General features: G+C 41.9%; 1 protein-coding gene across 1 annotated transcript in view; it reads right to left on the minus strand.

The window, feature by feature from the left end:
• csmd3b (CUB and Sushi multiple domains 3b) overlaps nt 1–20,596 on the minus strand; it is a 2,327,439-nt gene that overhangs the window by 119,295 nt on the left and 2,187,548 nt on the right. Inside the window, exons 50-54 of the mRNA XM_068032163.1 lie at nt 20,361–20,546; nt 10,326–10,520; nt 9,582–9,755; nt 9,188–9,361; nt 2,455–2,628 (exon numbers count right to left, since the gene is read on the minus strand). Coding sequence (XP_067888264.1) covers nt 2,455–2,628; nt 9,188–9,361; nt 9,582–9,755; nt 10,326–10,520; nt 20,361–20,546 — 903 coding nt within the window. The remainder of the gene's footprint in view (nt 1–2,454; nt 2,629–9,187; nt 9,362–9,581; nt 9,756–10,325; nt 10,521–20,360; nt 20,547–20,596) is intronic.

The following is a 20,596-nucleotide window of genomic DNA, read 5'->3' on the forward strand; positions in this document are numbered from 1 at the left end:
ACAAGGGAAGGTTATATTCAGGGTTTTACCATTGCAGACATTGTTTCAAATTGAAGTGAAGCCGAGTAGCACAGTATATTTTTTGCCATTACTATAGCATCTGATTTGCTCAAGGACAACTGTCAATTGGCCATCTGATCGTGCCACTGATTGGGGAAGGGAGAGATTTTGCATCCTTGAATATCTCTGTTCATTTCAGAACGGGCTGGCACTGCAGAAAATCCATAGTTACTTGACTCCAGAAACAACATTCTACCTGACTGACCTCAGTAGTGCCTGATTAACAGTGCTTTCTCCCCAGGGTTGGACTGTCCCAGATTAATTCAAGCAAGTTTGAAGTTCAAATCCCACCAAAATAAATGGGGCCACTCTGAGATCGAGGTGGCTCTTATCTCTAGGTTTCAGAGGAAAGAGAATCTGAAAAGCTGGCGACAGTGAGGCGTACCTTGAAAGTAAACATTTCCCGACACCTCCCTTCCCTTTAAGCAGATATCAAATAAAGATCAAACTAATAAAAGCAGCATGGGGACAAATCCCATTGCTAAAGTACAGGGAGGTCTCCATTAAAAAGTAAAAATTAATATCACCATTGAACACACAACTCTGGTCTTTACAATTATAGGTGAATTATCAATCACTAATTTCAAGGGTTCTCTGTATGTCGCTGCAGAATTGTTCCACTATTTATATATTTCGTACAATCTGAGCTAGATATCCCCTCTTAATTCAAAGTTGTATAATTTAAATTGCTACTTCCACCTTTTAGCATTAAATTCCGACTTTGCTGTGCTATTTACAATACTTCATTAAAATAGTTGGATAATTCAGTATATTTTAAATGAAAAAAAAATAATTATCAGGAACAGTTTGTGATACAGCCTCTGCATGCAAATCAGCAGCATGAAATGTTGCTGATTATATCTCGGCAAGAATGTTTTTTTAGCATTAATTTATTTGGACAACATTGGTTTGATGGATACCTTGTATGTTCCATTTATTCACCATTATAATTTAATATTTTTAAACCAGTGACAGGAGCTGTTAATTATCTATAAGAAAGTATTATGCATTTGTCTTTTCTTTGGAATTGAAAAACAGTAAAGATCAGCCTTCAAAGATTTCTTCTGTGCCAGTATTGACCTACTTCATATATTATAGCGATGTGCATCACTGTGCAACTTCTTACTTAGCCCAACCAGTGTGCCTTTCAGAATTCAGAAATGAACAAAGTAAAAATGGCTTTCAACTCTTAAACGAAATGCTAAACAAATGTGATGAACTATTAGGATATATCTTTCAAACTTGTGGGGTCAAAATTTCATCTTCAGTGCCACCGGTGGCAAAGTTTGCTCACCAGGAGCACATAACGGGAATTTGGTCAAGTTCCTCCCACAATTTGCTGTCCATCATAATGAAGGGGAGAAAATTGTGGAGTGCACCTGCCTGAATTCCCACCACTTGCACCCAACATACAAAAGTCTGTGCCAGATGCTCCAAATATTTAGTTTGCAGGCTACACAAAATAAATCGCTCCTTCACAGCCATCGTTACTTAGCCTCTCATGCCTGATCATTATATAGTCAGCATTATACTGTGGTTTATTTTACCTAAAACCCTGAGACTTGATCTGCATGTTGCATTTAACTCTACTCCCTTTCATAACTTGTTTTCCCAATTCATTTGTTTGATAAGTCTGAGACAAGGTGAACTTAGTTTCAAAACAAATAGACAAAGTATCAGATGTTCTTCAAGTAAAACACGATCCAATTTTATATTTAAAATAGATGCATGAACATCAAAAAAAGAGACTGCACATTATGTGACTAATTGAAAAAACACAATGGGGCAGAATTTCTTAGGGGTTCCACATCCTCCAGGCATAACTTTGGCAAAAGGTTGGTGGAAATCCTGGTGAAATATCTGTTTATGCCATTTCTCCAGGGTTTCTGCCCAACTTCTGTTGAGGTTACATCAAATGATCAGGAAAAACGCTGCCATCCACTGGAAATTTTAGGTGATTATTTCATTATGCAATTCATTCATCAGAATAGCACATGATCTTTAATTTAAACAAGCGACAGAAGTAGGCCGCTGAAGGAAACAAGTGACAGAGGTAGGCCGCTGAAGGAAACAAGCGACAGAAGTAGGCCGCTGAAGGAAACAAGCGACAGAAGTAGGCCGCTGAAGGAAACAAGTGACAGAGGTAGGCCGCTGAAGGGAACAAGCAACATGGATCCTCACCTTGGTGTAAATATTAACAATGTCTGCTGCAGACTTGTAGATAATGTACAAAATATGGTGAATTGGAATTCAGTAATATAAAAAACCTCAATACCACAATGAAATCCATAGCAACGCTATGTTTACTTATATATTAGCTATGAGTATAGTTTATTTTTGCATTGCAAGTTATTACAATATCAGGCACTAACCTCCACGATATTGTGCACTTACCTCTACATATTGGTATGGATTGGCTCCATTGTCTGTTTGCCTGACACTGGGCTCTGGCTGTCCCGTCCATCACATATCCAGTGTTGCAAGAAAATGTTACAACATCGTTGAGATTGAAACCATTTCCAGAAGTTTTCCCATAAACTGGATTTCCAGGATGACCACAGCTGATTGCTAGGAGAAACATATTGACCAACAATCTGAAATCCTTAAAATCTCAACAGAATTTTAGAAATATTTACAAATATGCACAGAAGGGATCATGAATAGTGTTTTTAAAGTTATTACCTTTGATCATAACCCAAATCAACTACCCTAATCCTTGATCATCCATCATACTAGAGAAGACAATCTTCAACCCAAGTAGATAATCAATGTAACTTTTGACTGACTAGTCAAAACTAGGCTGTTTAGGGATAACTTATTTACGGCTATTCTTAAATTCTGTATCTTTTCAAATCTTTCACTGAGTTATTTTTCTCAAAACTGACAAAAGGTTTGAAAAGAGATAACATGTAAAGCAAATTGTATGGAAAAGGAACCAGAGGAAAACTAGAAGTTGGGAGAGCTCGCTGCTGGAAAAGGATACAATAGGACCAGGATGAGCAGCAGTTGTGCAGGAATACAATAGCCACATTTTTTTTTACAAATATCATATTCGGTTATTCTCAAGCAGATAAAGATTTGAAAAGATGCTGAATACCCATATATCAGAAACTTATTTACTCGACTGGACAGTGGCTTTGTGCTTCCATCTCACTAATACTTAGTTCTCTTATTAGATATAACCTAGGAGCAACCATCAGAATTTTTTTTTATTGTTTACGTTGCTATCATTTGAAGTGATACAAGGTTAATAAATTAATATTTTAAAAAAATGACAGAGCCATCAGTCGAGCATGGAACATGATGGAAAAGAAACCGAGTCAGGTGTGTAAAAGACACCTGATCTGGTACTACCAGTTTCTGCCCCAGCCAATGTTGAAAGTTACCCCCAATGTGTATCTGAAAACATTGTTCTAAAACACTTTAAAGACCACCAATGATACAGATTTGCTATTGATAAACAAAATGTCCATCGAAGATGAAGAGTGTCAAGAAACAAATGGTATAGTGCTGCTTACGTAATTCGCTGGCACCTGCAATGCTGATGAATTATGCAGCCACATCACACAGTAATATATTTGCTGGTCTTTGAACTGTACCTGCTGCATAACCTATTGTTTTTAAAGTACCACGGGCCTTTTAATATAACATGTTTCTTTCTAGTTCCTGTATCATAAAATTACCAACATTCTTTATCTAAACATCAGACAACATTACTTTCAACTTGAAATGACATAGGTAAACCTGCACATCAAAGAAATGGCCTTTGTACTGAAGTGCACTAAAATCAATTTAAAAAGCAGCCTCAGATAAGAAATTAAACATCTACAAATGTTGTGAATCTGAAATGAAAAACATGCTTTGATGAACATTCTGAACCCAAATATTAACTTGTTTCTTTTTCATTATAGATTCCTTATATGGCATCAATACGAACAAATACCTCAAAATTTAAGGCACTCATTCAATTTGGAGTTCAGCTGATGATGAATGGTCTTCAACTTTGTTCTCCGTTCACAACTCTTTTCAACTTTTCAACTTTTGATAACATTACTATCTTGTAATTTATTTAAGGTATCCATTATTGCTTGCATAACATTGGTAGTCCTACCCTTCATTTCTCATCTACTTCCTGGTCAATTGCCCATTATTCCTTCTGTGAAGTGCTTTGGAACAATTAGTTGTGTAAAAGGTGCTATATAAATGTAAATTATTGTCATTGTTTTGTTGTCCTATCCCCCAATATATTTACAAAAGGGGATGAAAATTGTTTCAGAACAGGGCTATGAAGAAAGAAAAACAAGAAATGCTGGAAATACTCAGCAGGTCTGGCAGCATCTGTGGAGAGAGAAGCAGAGTTAATGTTGCAGGTCAGTGACCCTTCCTCAGAACTGTTCTGAAGAAGGGTCACCAACCTGAAACGTTAACTCTGCTTCTCTCTGCACAGATGCTACCGGACCTGCTGAGTATTTCCAGCATTTCTTGTTTTTATTTCAGATTTCCAGCATCTGCTGTATTTTGCTTTTATTTTAAGGCTACGAGAACACTGGCTGGGTGATTCTATTTCATTGGCAGGAATTTTACACCCCCCAAAGAGCAGGAAGGTGGTGGGGGGGACATAAAATGGAGTGGGAGGCTCGAGGGTTCTTCCTGACCCCCTCTGCCTCCACCGCCACTTTACGCAGGATGGCAGCAGCGAAAGATGGCCCGCCCACCCCAGGTCAATCAAGGCCCTTAAGTGGCTACTTAAGGGCCTCTGCTGCTGCCACGGGGATTTTACCTATGGCTAGTCGGGCGGCCCAAGCCTGAGAAAAGCTGCCTGACTAAAACAGGTGGCTCTCTGACAGTCTAGGGGAGAGGGCCCTCATGATCGGGCACCCTGTGCCCCCACTGCCTCAACCCCCAACATGCCCCCCGTCCCCCCAATCAACCACCCTTACCTCACCGGGACCCGACCGATCACCCCCGGCGAGGCAACAAAACTTACCTTGGTTCCGAGGCTCCCCGACATCATCTTTGCGAAACTGGGCTGCAGTCCCAGCAGTGGCTACCACTCCCGGTGGTGTTGCTGGGACTAAGAGCTGCTGGCCCGCAGATTGGCCAGCAGCTCCATTAAGCTGGACTTCCTGCCTCAAGCAGGTGAAAGTCCTGCCTCAGAACAATTAAAGGCCAGGGAACTGCAAAAGGCCAGGCGGAAGCAGGTTTGCCACTGACTTTTAAGTCGGCGGATGACTCTCGTTTACTCTCAGGCATAGGTAGCTCAGGTGTGGCTCACTGACAAAATAAGGCCCATGAGCTCCTTTGACCCAGACTACAAAACTTTTGTAAATTCCCTTCTTCCCAGTGCACACGTACACAAAGCCAATTTCAACTTCAGCTCCTTCAAGTCCCCAGGCCAGGAACATTGGAAAAGGCTGTCCCCTGATTAGTGAATTTTGATTAACCAGGGATCAGCCTTTTTACACCAATCACCAATCCTCCAGATCGAGAAACTTTAAAGAGCTGAAGTTTCAAAATTTCAAGCTTCAGTGAAGGGGCCGAATATTGTAGAAAAAGTCGAAACAATGTGTGGGGGACGAGGAGGAAATGGAGGAAAAGATTGAGAAGGGCATTGTGTTCTTTTTTGCATGGGGTGCTCCTAATTTCTTTGAAAATGAGGGTTTTGCTATTTTTGTACATTGCAGTTTCACTGTTTTTAATATGGAGATCTTACTGTTGTATGATGGTCTTACTTTTAGCATGCATCAGGAGTTTGGATTTCTGTGTATGGAGGTCTTGCTTTTTGTATATTATTTTGTGTGCGTGTATGTGGGTCTGACTTTGTGTGAGAATGATCGCTTGCATTTCTGCGTAATCATATGTGGCCCATTCATTAGTTTAGATGCTTGGTTCAAACCACCAGCTCCAGAAGATTAAACATCCTTGTACTGAGAAGTATCATTGTAAATGTAGGGTAGAAAGGCAGAACCACCATTTTAAATATTCATTGTCAGAAAGGGAATCTTTGAATAGCTTTAGTTTGTTTTAAAGAAATTATTTCGCAAAATGCAGATGTACAGTAAATTTGCTGCTCACATTTGTACTTTTTTGCAAATGCACATACAATTGAAATCTTAGTAATATACCACGGGTTAGTTAATTTGTTTTTCCACCAGATACCAAACACTGCCCCAAATGATGGAAAACAGAAAACTCCACATAGCATTAGAGGGCATTTCAAGATCATTAATTATGTGACCTAATTAACTTTAGTGATTAAAAAAAAGAAAAAAATATTCTAAAAAGGATTAATAAAGTCAGTTTAAATGTAAATGCTTCACACAACAATCTCATGCCATTTTTGTTGCCTTATTTTCTCTTTGGACTGAGCACAAAAATGAAGTTAATTCTTGCTGAAACCAGAATAATCTATAGCTACAGGCACATTCTTATCCCTACAAACTATGTTAATGCAATGTTGTGCAAATCTTCATAAGGTTTAATTCCTTGTATATGTTTATCTGTCTTGTAACTCAATCCTCCCTGTGGCACCATTCTTAACTCCAGAATCATCCAATTTCTGCTCTTTTTAAACAAAATTCAAGTTATCTAATGTTTTCATTAATCACAATAAATAACCAGGGGATTTACACATAAAAACAGGTTGACTGCTGCCTTTTTTTTATGGATCAACTGTCACTGACAATTTCCTGAAAATGAATAACAAGCCAAGCACGCCAGCCCAGCAATGATCCTGCTCCAAAATGACCAAAGTGTCATATAACCAGCTTATTACATGCTCCTCATATTTTTGAATCATTCCATCATTTAGTTGAATTTCGTGGCACAGAATCAAAGATGCCCCCAAATTCCTTTTAAAATTATAATGGCAATCTCCGATTCAACATCAAATGATGTAGAACAGAAATGGGAAACATTTAAAATGGTGTTCAACAGAATCCAGGAAAAATATATTCCACTAAAAAAACAAGCATAAACTAGACACGAATGAGACACCATGGATGAATAAAGACACAAAATTGAAAGCAAGGAAAGAGGCGTACACTGAGTACATGGATAGCAGGTAAAAGCAAACAAGGAGAATACGAAAGAATTTGGAGTGCAGTCAAAAAATAACAATTATGAAGGCAAAGAGGAGCTATGAAATTAAAACATAAAACAAAACAGTAAAATATTCTACAGGCATATAAAAAAAGGAAAGCCAGGACGGGAATTGGACCACAAAGGGATGGACAGGATAACATCACAGGCAGCAATAATGAAGTGACAGAAATATTAAATAATTACTTTGCTTCAGTATTTACTAAGGATCAGGCAGACATGACATAAGAGGATGAGATTGGAAATGATATAACTGCATTTAAAATAATAAGAGGAGCATTTTAAATAAATTAATCAAAGTCAAAGAGAATAAAACCTTGGTCTGAACAGATTGTATCCATGCATTTTCAAAGAACCTAGAGAAGTTAGTAGATGCACCATTATACATATTTAGTAACTTGTTATAAAAAAAAAGTGTAAAGCCAGAGGTCTGGGGCATAGCTAACATTATACCTATATTTAAGAAGACCATGTCCAGGGAATTACAGACCAGTCAGCTTAACATTGGTGGTAGGAAAAAAAATCTAAAAACTGAAAATATAATAATAAATAGTCAGCATAGATTTCAAAAGGAAAAGTCCTGCTTGAACAATCTCATTGAATTCTTTGAAGAGAGTAGGCATGGGTAATGCAGTAGATGTAATAAATCTAGATTTCCAATAGTCTTTTGATAAGGTGTCACATAATAGTCTAATGAATAAGTTCAGAGCAGGTGGAGTTGGGGGACAAGTATCAAAATGGATAGCTAGCAAGACAGAAAGCAGAGAGTAGAGGCAAAGGGTAGGAGAGCATAAAAAGTGGAGTGCCACAAGGATCAGTGCTAAGACCATTATGGTTCACAATTTATACTAATGATATAGAATTTGGAATCAACAACACAATTTCCAAGTTTGAGGATGCCACCAAATTGGTGACAATAGTCAATGATGAAGAAGATGGCAACAAATTACAAGAAGACATTAATTAGTAAATAAATTTCAACACATTTAAGCGTGAAGTATTACATTTTGGTAAGAAAATTGAGGAGGTCACATATTACTTGGAACATAAGAATCTAACTGGGGTAGAGGAGCAAAAGGATTTGGGAGTACAAATACACAAATGACGAAAAATAGTGACAAGTTAATAAGGCCATAGAAAAGCAAACCAAGCACGAGGGTTTATTTCTCAAGGGATCGGACTGAAAAATAAATAGTACTTATACTAACTTGTATTGAGCATTGTTTAGATCTCACAGAGAGTACTGTGTACAGTTCTGCTCACTATATTATAAAAAGGATACAGAAGCACTGGAGTGGGTACAGAATGATTTACAAGGATGATACCAGAAATACAAGGCTTTATCCATCAGGAAAGATTGAACAAACTGGATCTCTTTTCTCAGAGAGAGGATTTCAACTTGTGGGAAGAGCAAAACTAGAGGCCATCAAAATAAAATGGTCGCTAAGAAATCAAATAAGGAATTCAGAAGAAACTTCTTTACCAAAAGAGTGATGAGAATGTGGAACTCACGACCACAGGAAAAGGTTGAGGCAAATCGTATAGATGCATCTAAGGAGGGCTAGATAAGCTAATGAGGGAAAAGGGAACAGAGGGATCTGCTGATAGAGCTAGATGAGAAAGGATGAGAGGAGGCTTCTGTGGAGCATAAATGTCAACATGGACTGCTTGCGCTGGATTTTCAGTGCTGTATATTCTATGTAAATGTTGTGGCTGGAGTGCTACATGGCATTCCTATATATTAAGAACAGACTGTCAAGATTCATAAAAGTGAGGTGATTAATTAGGAATAACACACAACTTGTGTACGGACTTCTAGACCTTTTGCATTTACCCCACATTTGGGTTTGCAAACTGCCTCAGATATATTGACGCCCTCTGGCATCCATGCCTGATTTTCTAAGGAGTGGACAGTCAATGCACTTCAGTGCATAATGCACCCATCATATTAATAGCCCCTGTATTTACCAAGGTTTTCTTTATTGGACTCTCAAGAAACTAGAAATTGTTCAACGTGCTTACTTACGCACACAGATTGGGAGCTGTCCAGACCAGTTGTGGTCCTGTTGACATATCCGTACAGATGAACCAATCAGACGAAACCCAGGATTACATTGGTAAACCACTGTATCTCTGTAACCATAATTCTCTCCAACCACTTGGCCATTGACTATTGGATCTGGAACTCCACAGTGTCCAGCTTAAAAGTTAAAACAAAAAAGATAAAATGGAACTTTCAATCTAAAAAAAAATGCTTCATTTAAATTTAAATCAGAACAACGACCAACATTTATGACTAAGTATTTCATTTTTGATTACAGAGTACCATTTTAAGTATACAACTTCAGTCTTTAACATGGACTATTTGATAATGCCATGGACAACAGATGTATTACTCTACCTGAAGGATACCCTCATACCTAAGCATCTAGTTTCAGTTCCACTCCAAAGCCCTGACGCCAGGCATTCTCTGACAGTTGAGCCAACTAATATGTAGCCTGTATCACAGGTCAAGATGGCTGTCGCCCTAAAGGTAGTTTGAGTTCCAATCTTTTTCCCATTTGGAGGATGTCCAAGTTCTCCACACGAAATAACTAAAAAGGAAAAGGAAGAAATGTATGTCTTGGATATGTTGCAATAACAATCTCAAATTATATGTTTCTAGTTTACACATACTACAAAATGACGCAGGAATGTCAAGAAACTGGGCATAGGGACACGTCATTCAACTCCAATGAAGTAGCAGGACACAAAATTGTGCCTGTGATTCCCTGTACAATTTCTGAATCAGGGTCATTCCTTCAGAGGAAGGCATGTTCTCATAGAGGAAAAGGCAACTGGAGGTCAAGTGACCCTTCGCCTCCCTCACTACTTTCCAGTAGCCATTTATTGAACAGAATCTCCAATCAACATATGAAGACTGACGAGAGAGAGAGAAAATATATTTTAAAATTATAAATATAATTATTTAATGAGTATGAAAACACAAGTTTAGAAGATGGCATTAATCAAACAATCAATTACAAAATTAATTCATGGTGGATTAAATATTTTCCTTAATTTGATAATTTGAATAACCTAATTGCATTGTGGTGTATCACAGAAATTTTCATTAAAACTTTCAAAAAGAAAATGAGTTGAAACAATTGTTAAATTATAGTTACTTTGACAGCGTGGTCGTTCTCTTCCCCAGCTCCAAGTTCCATTCGCCAAACATTTGATGGTAGTTGGTCCAAGTCGATAGTAGCCAGGGTCACAGGTGAAGATAACTTTTGTTCTAAACTCATAATGTGAGCCATTCACCACTCGCCAATTCCCATGCTCCAGAGTAAAAGAACTGATGCTGGGGCATGTCATCACTTGTAAAAAGAAAACAATTGGTTCGTTCATTGGAAAATTGGAAAACCAAATGAAAATTGGAAAACCAAATGAAGTTAAATATATTCTGTACTGTATGGAAAAACAATGCAATTCCCTGTAGCTACTGTTAAAACTTTGGTAACTTTTAAAAATTCATTCATGGGATGTGGGCATTGCTGGCTAGGCCAGCATTTATTGCCCATCCCTAATTGCCCTTGAGAAGGTGGTGGTGAGCCACCTTCTTAAACCACTGCATTTCATGTGGGGTAGATACACCCACAGTGCTATTAGGAAGCAAGTTCCAGGCATTTGACCCAGCAACAGTGAAGGAACAGCGATTTAGTTCCAAGCCAGGATGGTGTGTGGCTTGGAGGGGAACTTGCAGATGGTGCAACTGTTGCCCTTGTCCTTCTAGGTGGTAGAGGTTGTGGGTTTGGAAGGCACTGTCTAAGGAGCCTTGGTGCATTGCTGCAGTGCATCTTGTAGATGGTACACACTGCTGCCACTTTGCGTCAGTAGTGGAAGGAGTGAATGTTTGTGGATGGGGTGCCAGTTGAACGAGCTGCCATGTCCTGGATGGTTTCGAGCTTCTTGCATGTTGTTACAGCTGCACCCATCCAGGCAAGTGGAGAGTATTCCATCACACTACTGACTTGTGACTTGCAGATGGTGGACAAGCTTTGGGGAGTCAGGAGGTGAGTTACCTGCTGCAGGATTCCAAGCCTCTCACCTGCTCTTGCAGCCACGGTGTTAATATGACTACTCCAGTTCAGTTTCTGGTCAATGGTGAGCACCAGGATGTTAATTAAATACAACTCAAATTTAATGGGCCAGATTTTGCTCTCAGTGGCGAACGAATAACATGAGCCATTCATTTTTTTTTGTCCACAGACTTTCTATGGGATTTTGCACGAGAATTTATTGTAAATGGAGAGCCAAAATGATGCAGCACCCTCTATAGGGGATCTGGGACCTGTACAACTGTACTTCTCAAGAAACAATCAGGTTGAAGAATTGGAAATGAACAGCGCAGAGCGTGAACCAGGAAGAGTCAGTTAGAATATTTAATTCAATTCCAAATCAGTTACAGAAATTGAAATTAAAAGAGGGTAAGAAAGATGGGATTGATGGGATAAGAGAGTCAGAAAGAAAAAAAATATATTTTTTTAAATCTCCAATAATTAAAATCTGAAGGAAAGAGGCTCCATACTTGTTAAAGTTAATTTTCAGTTCCAAAGAGGTTGTTTGACAGTGATTAAGACTTATCACACTGTTAAAAATATAACTATACTGGAATGGACAAGCCCGAGCTTTTTCCGGTGAGGTTAATGCATATAAATCATGTAAGTACCATAACTTCACGCCATTCCATGTATTTCAGTGACTCACCATTACTTCTACAGCAAAGTCTGGCCCAATAATATTATGGACAAGTGGTATAATTTTCAGTTACCTTACCTGATCATGCTGATTATCGCCTGTTGTTAAGTATAACTTGATAACATAACTAACACAAGCTAACCATTATTTCAACACAATTTTAGAAAGACACTCAAGGAGTAATACTCTATAATACTTAAAATGTTTCAAAGGGATAGTTATAATGCAAGTTTAGCATCTGTATGAAGTAATTGATGTAAATCTTTATTTAAGGCTTGATCTCACTCTGGAGTAGAGTGACATTCCCTCAGAATTTAAATGATTAAAATGTAGAGAGGAGAGAATCTCTGCCTCTCAAAATTTTAATTGAGATCAAGAAATTTTAAAATCAGTCCAGAAGGTAGGAAGTCAAGAAAGACGCCAGAGTACTCTGTACATGACTGCATGCACACTAAATCTAGTTCACATACAAAATATTCATGAACATTCTGAACACTTTTAGAACCTACTTAAATTTCAATTTAAGTGTTTAGGGAGTAGAGATTCTTTTCTTCCCAGTCCCTAAACATTTAAATGTCTAACTGTTTGAAGAGAATTCGATGGGCTGAATTTAGTGAGCCCACCACTGGTCCCGGAAATGGGTGCCATTCCCGTCCGTCACATGGGTAGCTGCTCCAGCGCGATCATGCAGTGGGCGGTCATTTTGTATAGTGGAGACGTGGGGCCCCACCCAATCATGTGGCAGGGCAGGAGGCAAGTCACCAATTATGGCGTCAGATGACTCCAGGACAGGCGCTGGCACCACATTTAAAGGCCTGCCAGCCCCACATTCACTCCTGTCTTTGTGTCATTTGCAGCTTTCAGTGCACTGCTGAAAACGTTGCTCGACTGAATCCTGGACCCCCCAATCCCCCCCAAGGAGGGCGGCACAAGATGACTTTGCCAAGACACAGGGTGGCCCCATGGTTCAGTGATGCAGGTTCTCCTCCAGGCTGCAAGGGAAAGGCGAGAGATCTTCTTCCCCAGCAATGGCAAGAAGAGGTCCTCCTGCCTGACCAAGCAAGCCTGGGTGGAGATCACTGAGGAGGTCAGAACCATGGGGTCACCCACCAGAACTGGGTGCAGTGCCGCCAGGGTGAATACTCCAGATCACTCTCTTTGTTACTGAGTACAAGTGGCTACGCAGGAGCAAATGGAGCATGGTGAGGGTGCCACTACCAGTGACAGAGGGGGAAGACATGATCTCACCCTGACAGATGCATACCTGCATTTCGGCCACAGGCCACCTTTCTTCACAGCTCACCCCCATTAACTCCCCGAGCGTGTGTGTCAGCATGAGATATATCAGGTCCATGAGTAGGGGATGAAGTGCTGTCATTAGCAGAACTGTCATGTTGACCTCTCTGCAAATTCTTACTATCTACATCCTCCCACTTGTGGTACAAGTCAAACAAATTTGATTGAATTTTTTGAGGAAGTGTCTAGGTGTGTAGATGAGGGTAAAGCAATGGATGTAGTCTACATGGACTTCAGTCAGACTTTTAATAAGGTCCCGCATGGGAAATTTGTCAAGAAGGTAAGAGCCCCTGGGGTCCACGGCAATTTGGCAAACTGGATCCAAAATTAGCTTCATGGCAGGAGGCAGAGGGTGATAGGGTTGTTTTTACGATTGGAAGCCTGTGACCAGTGGTGTATTGCAGGGATCGGTGCTGGGACCCTTGCTGTTTGTAGTGCACATTAATGATTTAGACGTGAATATAGGAGGTATGATCACTAAGTTCGCAGATGACATGAAAATTGGTGGTATCGTAAATAGTCAGGAGGAAAGCCTTAGATTACAGGATGATATAGATGGGCTGGTAAGATGGGCAGAGCAGTGGCAAATGGAATTTTATCCTGAGAAGGGCGAGGTGATGCATTTTGGGAGGACTAACAAGGCAAGGGAATATACAATGGATGGTAGGAGCCTAAGAAGTACAGAGGGTCAGAGGGACCTTGGTGTACTTGTCCATAGATCACTGAAGGCAGCAGCACAGGTAGATAAAGTGGTTAGGAAAGCAATGGGATACTTGCCTTTATTAGCCGAGGCATAGAATATAAGAGCAGGGAGGTAATGATGGAGCTGTATAAAACGCTAGTTAGGCCACAGCTGGAGTACTGTGTACAGTTCTGGGCACCACACTATCGGAAGGATGTGACTGCACTGGAGAGGGTGCAGAGGAGATTCACCAGGATGTTGCCTGGGCTGGAGCATTTCAGCTATGAAGAGAGACTGGATAGACTAGAGTTGTTTTCCTTAGAACAGAGAAGGCTGAGGGGGGACATAATTGAGGTATACAAAATTATGAGGGGCTTTGATAGGGTACATAGGAAGAAACTTTTTCCCTTCCCAGATGTGTCAATAACCAGGGGGCATAGATTTAAGGTAAGGGGCAGGAGGTTTAGAGGGGATTTGAGGAAAAATGTTTTCACCCAGAGAGTGGTTGGAATCTGGAACACACTGCCTGAAGGGATGGTAGAGGCAGGAACCCTCAACATTTAAGACGTATGTAGATGAGCATTTGAAATGCCATAGCATACAAGACTACGGGCCAAGTGCTGGAAAATGGGATTAGAATAGATAGGTGCTTGATGACCGGCAGGTCTGTTTCTGTCCTGTATAACTCTATGACTCTATGACAAGAGGGCTAACAATAGGAGGGAGACAGCCCGAATAGGTGGAGGCCTTCCGGATGTGCAGCCTCTCACCCCAGCTGAGAAAGAGGGCTTGGAACTGGCGGGGACCCAGGGTGGCCATGCAATATCAGATGGAGAGAATGCAGTCCCTTTGCAAGAGAGTGAGGATTGGCTTCCATCGACATATAAATCACTTCTGGAGACCCACATCACATATTTTTGGCATGACGAAATCTGCACAGCTTAACCCACATGTTTGTGTTCCCTCATGCAGGTCGGCATCTGCAGGAGGACAGACATTGACCTCTGAGGAAAAGGACAACTCAGAGGATGCACCATCCCATGAGTCTCCTGCACCTACCATCAGTGTGATACTTTCACCTTGGTCGGTTATTGCTCGGTGTTAGAAGCAGGGTCACAAGCTGGTGAAAGCACCGCACACGTGCCTCAGGCTGGCTGGAGCTGAGGCCTCTGACATTCAGAGGACTGTGGGTGGCCAGGCCCATGCTGAGCCCCAGGCTGATGACAAGCATTACGACCAGGTGAGAAAGGTGTCAAGGGGTCCCTCTCAGCCTTCACCTGACCTTGCTGTAACAGGGTTTAATATTAAACACACTGTGTTTTGAGCTCCCCCTTGATGAATCCTTGTTCACTGCTTTCCAATTATAAGGCAAAGAAATGAGCACAAACAGGCTTTCTTAGGTTTAAAGAAGATGACATTTTATTAAACTTAAACTCTAATTCAGTTGACACCTACAGATACACGACGCGTCCACGCTGGCATGCATACGCAATACGCACATGCAAATAGAGACAGAAAAGAGCAGAAGATAAATAAAGTGGAAAGATTTGAGATAATATCTGAAGAGTTTGTTACGGTTCTTCGAGCTCACTGTATAGTCCTTTTGTCGGTTGATCTTGCTTTTCGTTGGGGCCCAGTATTCTTCTTAAACCTTGTTCCCTGTAGGAGACTCTGGTATCGATAACACAGGGCATGCTGGAGTTACAGAGAGAGGTAAAGTAACATCTGGCGGAGATGCTAGAAGCCATGCACAGTCATGAGCGGATGAAGGAGGAGCTCATCCATGCCTTGAGCGCTGCCATGTCTCAGGCATGCGAGCACTTGACTTCCTCCATCGAGAGATTAGTGACGCTCATAGAGAGCCAAATCCCACAGATGTGCACAGACCTCCATGAGCTCGACACCGCATAGGCAAAGCGAGAGAAGAAGAAGGCACCTGGAGTCTTCTCCAGCTCCTCGTCCTCTTCTGGTCAGCAGGGAAGTTCAAGTGAGCTTTGAAAGGGAGGAGGAGAGGCTGATCTTCACAGCTGGGGGCTCCCCTCAGGGCACTCTGAGTGTGGATAGTGGCTCCTCAGCCTCTCCACTGGTGAACCCAGCTCCAGCAGCCTTGACGCCTGAGGAGTGTCCTGAACCAGTGCAAGAAACCCTCAGGTAGCCGGAGCCCTTCAGGCCTCAGGCAGCCAGAGAACAGCCACCAAAGTCATGCCAGACCAAGGGGCAGCCTGATCAGCAGTCTGCCTCCAGCTGTTGCTAGGATCACACCTGGTAGGAGCAATTGCAAACGTATTAAGAAAAGCACCTAGACACACTTGGAGATTCACAGGTACCGGAAATCTTACATGTATTGCTTAATTAAAAGTTCTTTTGTTACAATCATTAACGATCATTGTCTGAAAACCATTGTTCATTATGCCTTAATTGTGAGCTGCTGACTTTACCCTTCGCCCTTAGTGGAATGCCAATCTAACCACAGCCTTCATTAACATATGGTCTCACACAGGCACTGGCGCATTTTACAGCTGGGCACATGTCATGCAACACAAATAGAGAGGAAGAGACAGACTACATGCATTAAGTTGAGTCTTTATTAGGGTCTCTGTGAGTGGGTATCAGGGTGGCTGTAAAGGATGATTGTGAGGTGGTCTCTTGTCTCTTGGCCTGTCGCTCAATCTGCCTGTCCTGTGGCGCAAGGTCTTCACCATCCAGTGCTGTTTACTCCACTCCATCCTCCACGTCCTCCTCATTGGTGGAGGAGTGTCACTCAGACATCTCATCATCATGTAAGCCTCCCCCCACGACAGTGCTAGATTGTGCAGAGCACAGAAGACCACCACAATATGCGAGACCCTCGGTGGGGCATAATGCAGGGCTCCACCAATCAATCGAGGAAGCTGAATCTCATCTTCAGCAGCCCAATGGCCTGCTCGATGGTCGCTCAGGTGGAGCCATTGCAAGGGTTGTACCTCTCCTCTGCTGTATCGCGAGGGTTCTTCATAGGTGTCAGAAGCCATGTCTTCAACGGGCAGCCCTTGTCCTCGAGAATACATCCCTGAAGGCAAGCGGGGGGGCCTGAAAAGCTGTGGTACCTGGGACTGCCGAAATATGTAGGCATCATGGCTACTTCCCGGGAAGCGGGCACACGCCTGCAGGAAATGCTTTTGGTGGTTGCAGACCAGTTGAAGGTTGAGTGAATGGAAGCCCTTCGTGTTGATGAAGGTGGTTGGCTAGTCCGTGGGAGCCTTGATAACCACATGCATGCAATCTGTTACCCCTTGCACTTGGGGGAATCCAGCGATTGCCCCAAATCCGATGGCCCACTCAGCCTGACTGCCACGGTCAGTCCAGTCGTGCACATAGTCGCTAGCCCTCTTGAACAGTGCATTGGTTACCTCCTTGATGCAGTGGTGGGCTGCTGCCTGGGCGATCCCACATATGTCCCGGGTGGATCCTGGAAAGATCCAAATGCATAAAATGTTAGTACCACAGTGATCTTCAGGGCCACTGGCATAGGGTGACACCCAAATCTCAGAGGCCACAACTTGTTCTGCAGCAGGGTGCATAAGTCATTGACAGCCTCCCTGGAGAGCTGTAGTCTTCGCTGACAATGGTGCTGAGACATTTGGAGGTAGCTGATTCGAGTCCAGTATGCTTTCTGGCATGGCCAGCTGCTGCTCTCGTTGTGGATCTTCATGGGCAGACGCAGCTGCCTCTTGGCCCTCCCTCCATCGGAGACTCTACATCACACCGAGGGAGTCAAAAAAGACAGGGTGTATGCGACCCATGCCACGGGAACAGTGGGCCTATAGTCCGCTGTCATTACAGATACGACCCTGCCTGGCAACTGAGCTTGAAACAAGTCTCCCAGCTGACTCCCTGATGGCCCTTGGTGCCCACCCTTGATGATAGTCAACCCTTTCATAGAGCAGTATGGGGGACCAAACAACTCACACAGCAGTTTGGTCACCCAGTACAGCCACCCAAAACCAAGCCCCACCTTGCAGAGCCCCCGAGACCACGAACCCCTCTTGCAGAGCACACAGCAAATAGTCCGACAATGGCCTCCAAACACCTTCTTCCCTTTTGCAGCACTGTTCATGGCTGCCTCCCCGTTGTGACATTGCGGCCTCTCACCTCGGTGCCGCCAGCTTTTAATGGTCGTAAACCTGAAGGTACGTGAGTGCTGCCCACCATCCACTAAAAAAAGCCCCAACCATTAAATTGAGGATAATTACTTGTAAATGCTTTACAAACAACTGATCAGCAATTTAAAATAGATTCCCATCACGTTGGGGTAGCAATGTTGCCTTGGTGCTTTCCCTCCATTGACAAAATCTGGAATCGATTTCACAACATCGTATTTCCAGACGGACAGTCCCAGCCTGATTCTCCATTCCACCCCCCCCCCCCCCGCCCACCACCCCATGCCACCATTCCTGCTTTCAACAGCCACAAAAAACTCTGCATAATGCATGCACATATCCAGACATGCAAAAAGCTCTCTACTGCATAGGATCATTAAATTTCCAGCCACGTGGGGACCAAGCACTATAAACAGAATAACCCAAAGTGGTTAGAGTCACTGAAGTACTTCTGAAGTGACTGTTGCTAATGTAGGGACATGCAACAGTCAATTTGCATTCAGTAAGGTTCCATAAAAAGTAATGCGATAAATGACCAGATAATATGTTTTAATGATGTTGGTTGGCAGATAAATATCGGTCAGGACCCCAGGCCAACCCCGCTGCTCCTCTTTAAATAGCCCCATGGATGCTTTCATGTCCACCTGAGAGGGCAGGCGGGGCCTCAGTTTAACATCTCATCAAAAAGTGCTATACTTTCTCATTCTGCACTGGGGTGTTAGCCTCAATTATGTGCTCAAGTCCCTGGACAGCAGCTTGAATCCACAAACAACTGACTCAGAAGTGAGAGTGTTACCAAATGAGTCAAAACTAAATTAAAACAAACACTGAAGATGAAGCACCAGGGTTATTAATGGTATCTACTGATATCCGAATAAAAACATACTCCAAGATGTTACCCCCCACCCCTCCTCCCCACCACCAATAACATGATACAGCTCAGGTGGCCATTCAGGCCATTGTACTTGTGCCGGCTCTTTGACACATAGCCGCGCAATTTCTTCTCCTTCAAGTATTTATCCAATTCCCTTTTGAAAATTATTATTGAGTCTGCTACCACCACCACAGTCTATTAAACAGTACATTCCAAATGATAATTTTCTCATTAAAAAATTCTCTTCTCACCTCTGGTTCTTTTGCCAATTACTTCAAATCTGTGTCCTGTGGTTCCTGACCTTCTAGCACTGGACACAGTTTCCCCTTATCTACTCTATCAAAACACTTCATGATTTTGAACACCTCTATTAAATTTCTCCTTCACCTTGTCTGCTCTAATCAGAACCACGCCTTTAGTTTGGGATGGAGTCCGCAGTTTGAGACCAGTGGAGCAGCGTGTGAAAGCTGTTGTCTGAACAGGTGACTTGTTGAATATACTGTTAGGTGCACAGACTCTGGTTTCAAAACTTGTTTTTTTTAAAGATAGTCCCTAACTTAAAAGTGAAACTAAAAATCTTCAGGGGCTGTTAATTGCCTGACCGCCATTAAATAGAGCTTGTGATTGGGGGAGGGCGGGTGGTTGCGTGGGGTGGCTCCGAATGGCCGAAGCACACTTCTCTACAGTCCTAAAAATAACTGCTCAGCATTACTCTCTGTTTTTTGTCCCTTAGCAAATTATGTATCTATGCAGACACTGCTCCTTTATCCCATGAGCTTCAGTTTTGTTAGTAATTCTGTTGTGTGATACTTTATCAAATGCTTACGTGAATATATTCCTGTTGCTAATGAGACCAGAGACTAGAATATCAACAAAGCCGTCCGCAAGGGGGATGGTCCCATAATTACCAAAGGCTGCATGTGGCTGAGTTCTGAGTTGCTCAGGATAGTGCTTAAATATAAAAGAATTACATGTAGCTTGCAATTTTATTACCTCTGTGACAGTGCTGTTGAACATTTTGGAATACCTAACTGAATACCCTATATTGCAACTAGGTACATTGATCACTTAAGAAGTTTGCATGAACCCAAATATGAGCCAACACTGAACTAGACTCAAAGACCTTGAAATTACAACGTTTGGATATTTCCATAAGAATACTTAATATGCTTCTATGAAATTTCTACATCTGGTATTTTAATGCAAACATTTGTTGAAAGTGGACAAAGAAATTTCATGCAAACACATTAAATATTCACAGAATGATATCCAAAAAGCCCATTTGCAAAGCAAAAGGTTGAATTGTACAACTTCACAACATGAGGAGACAAGTTCAGCACATATTTTGAATTTTAGGTACAGGGTATTCATTAAGTTTTCATTTCTATCCATATGCAGTTTATCTTTTAAACAGACAACACATCACACATGGAGAGCAGTTGCTAGATAAGTGGCTTAGGTTCCTTACCCATACATTGTGGTGGTCGGTTCTGATTGCTCCACATACCATCCTGTTGGCACACGGCAGTGGACTGCTCCTTTGATGAAAGTCGATAGCCATCGTTACAAAAGTAGCTAACACGTGTGTTTACCGAGTAATCAGTTGCAAATACGCCTCCATTCACTGGTGCTTTTGGTGCACCACAAGATATTGCTGGAACAAGTGAAAAATCTTATGAATGATATTCAATAACTGTATCTTAT

The sequence above is a fragment of the Heterodontus francisci genome, chromosome 5 (genome assembly GCF_036365525.1).
Source record: "Heterodontus francisci isolate sHetFra1 chromosome 5, sHetFra1.hap1, whole genome shotgun sequence".
Classification (NCBI taxonomy): domain Eukaryota; kingdom Metazoa; phylum Chordata; class Chondrichthyes; order Heterodontiformes; family Heterodontidae; genus Heterodontus; species Heterodontus francisci.